Here is a 998-nt window from a genome sequence, read left to right as displayed (position 1 = left end):
CTTTGGGAGATTTAATATTTTTAAAAGATACATCTTCTTACATTTTACCTCCTGGCTTAATAGAACATATTATAATTGCCCTCCCCTCCCCTCCCCTCCGTTCCTTTCCCCTTCCCTGTTTTGAGACAGGTTCTTGCTTAGTTGTCCAGGGTGGCCTTAATGCCTCAGCCTCCTAAGTATCTGTGATTACAGTACAGACAAGCATCACTACATCTAGCTGAGGCATCTTTTAAAATGGCATTTAAAGGCCACTTATTTCTAAAGGAAATTGACACAGTGGTGATGCTACTAACAGGGTTACTGATATCTTGATTGAGGATTGGATTTTTTTCAGTCCACCTTTCAGTTTCTTAGACTCTTGTATCAATAACCTTGAAAGCCAGCATCTCAGGGAAGAAATAATTCTAAAGTAACAGTGGAAATTCTTTTGCATTAAGCAATTTGATATAATAGAAAAAAAAATGATCTTAAGAATCAGAAAACTGAACTCTAATTTCAGTGTTGTTATTTGTCAAGATTTGGGATAACTGCACTTTTTATCTATGTTTTAAATAAAAAGCTCATCTTGACTGGTTTGAGGTGAGATGTTAGTAAAATGACAAGTTATAAAGCATAGCATAAGGTTTCATTTTTAAAAGCTGTTAAAAATAGTATAAACAAATGGTTAATGACAGTTTAATTAGCTAACTCAGACAATAATGACAAGGAACTTAAGGAAGGTTGAGTGTAATAATCACCAGCATTTCACTTGTTCTTTCTGAGAATGTTACTTTATTATCAGCTTAACGATTTTGCTTTGTTTGAAGTAGGAAATAATTAATGCTTATTATTTATTTTCAGTTGTATATGTATCAACTGTTCAGAAGTTTAGCCTATATCCATTCCTTTGGAATTTGCCATCGGGATATCAAACCACAGAACCTCTTGTTGGATCCTGATACAGCTGTATTAAAACTGTGTGACTTTGGAAGGTAAATTAGATCTCTTCCCCCCCCCCC

The 998-nt window shown here is 34.7% G+C and overlaps 1 protein-coding gene across 2 annotated transcripts in view; it reads left to right on the top strand.

The window, feature by feature from the left end:
- The window catches only part of Gsk3b (glycogen synthase kinase 3 beta), a 224,180-nt gene that overhangs the window by 148,537 nt on the left and 74,645 nt on the right, over positions 1–998 (top strand). For both annotated transcript variants that reach the window (XM_004633333.2, XM_004633332.2), the window contains exon 5: positions 841–971. In XM_004633333.2, the coding sequence (XP_004633390.1) occupies positions 841–971 (131 nt within the window). The remainder of the gene's footprint in view (positions 1–840; positions 972–998) is intronic.

This window comes from Octodon degus, unplaced genomic scaffold (genome assembly GCF_000260255.1).
Source record: "Octodon degus isolate 3935 unplaced genomic scaffold, OctDeg1.0 scaffold00053, whole genome shotgun sequence".
Classification (NCBI taxonomy): domain Eukaryota; kingdom Metazoa; phylum Chordata; class Mammalia; order Rodentia; family Octodontidae; genus Octodon; species Octodon degus.
Note: the sequence above shows the minus strand (reverse complement) of the source record. Positions and strands in the feature narration are given on the sequence as shown.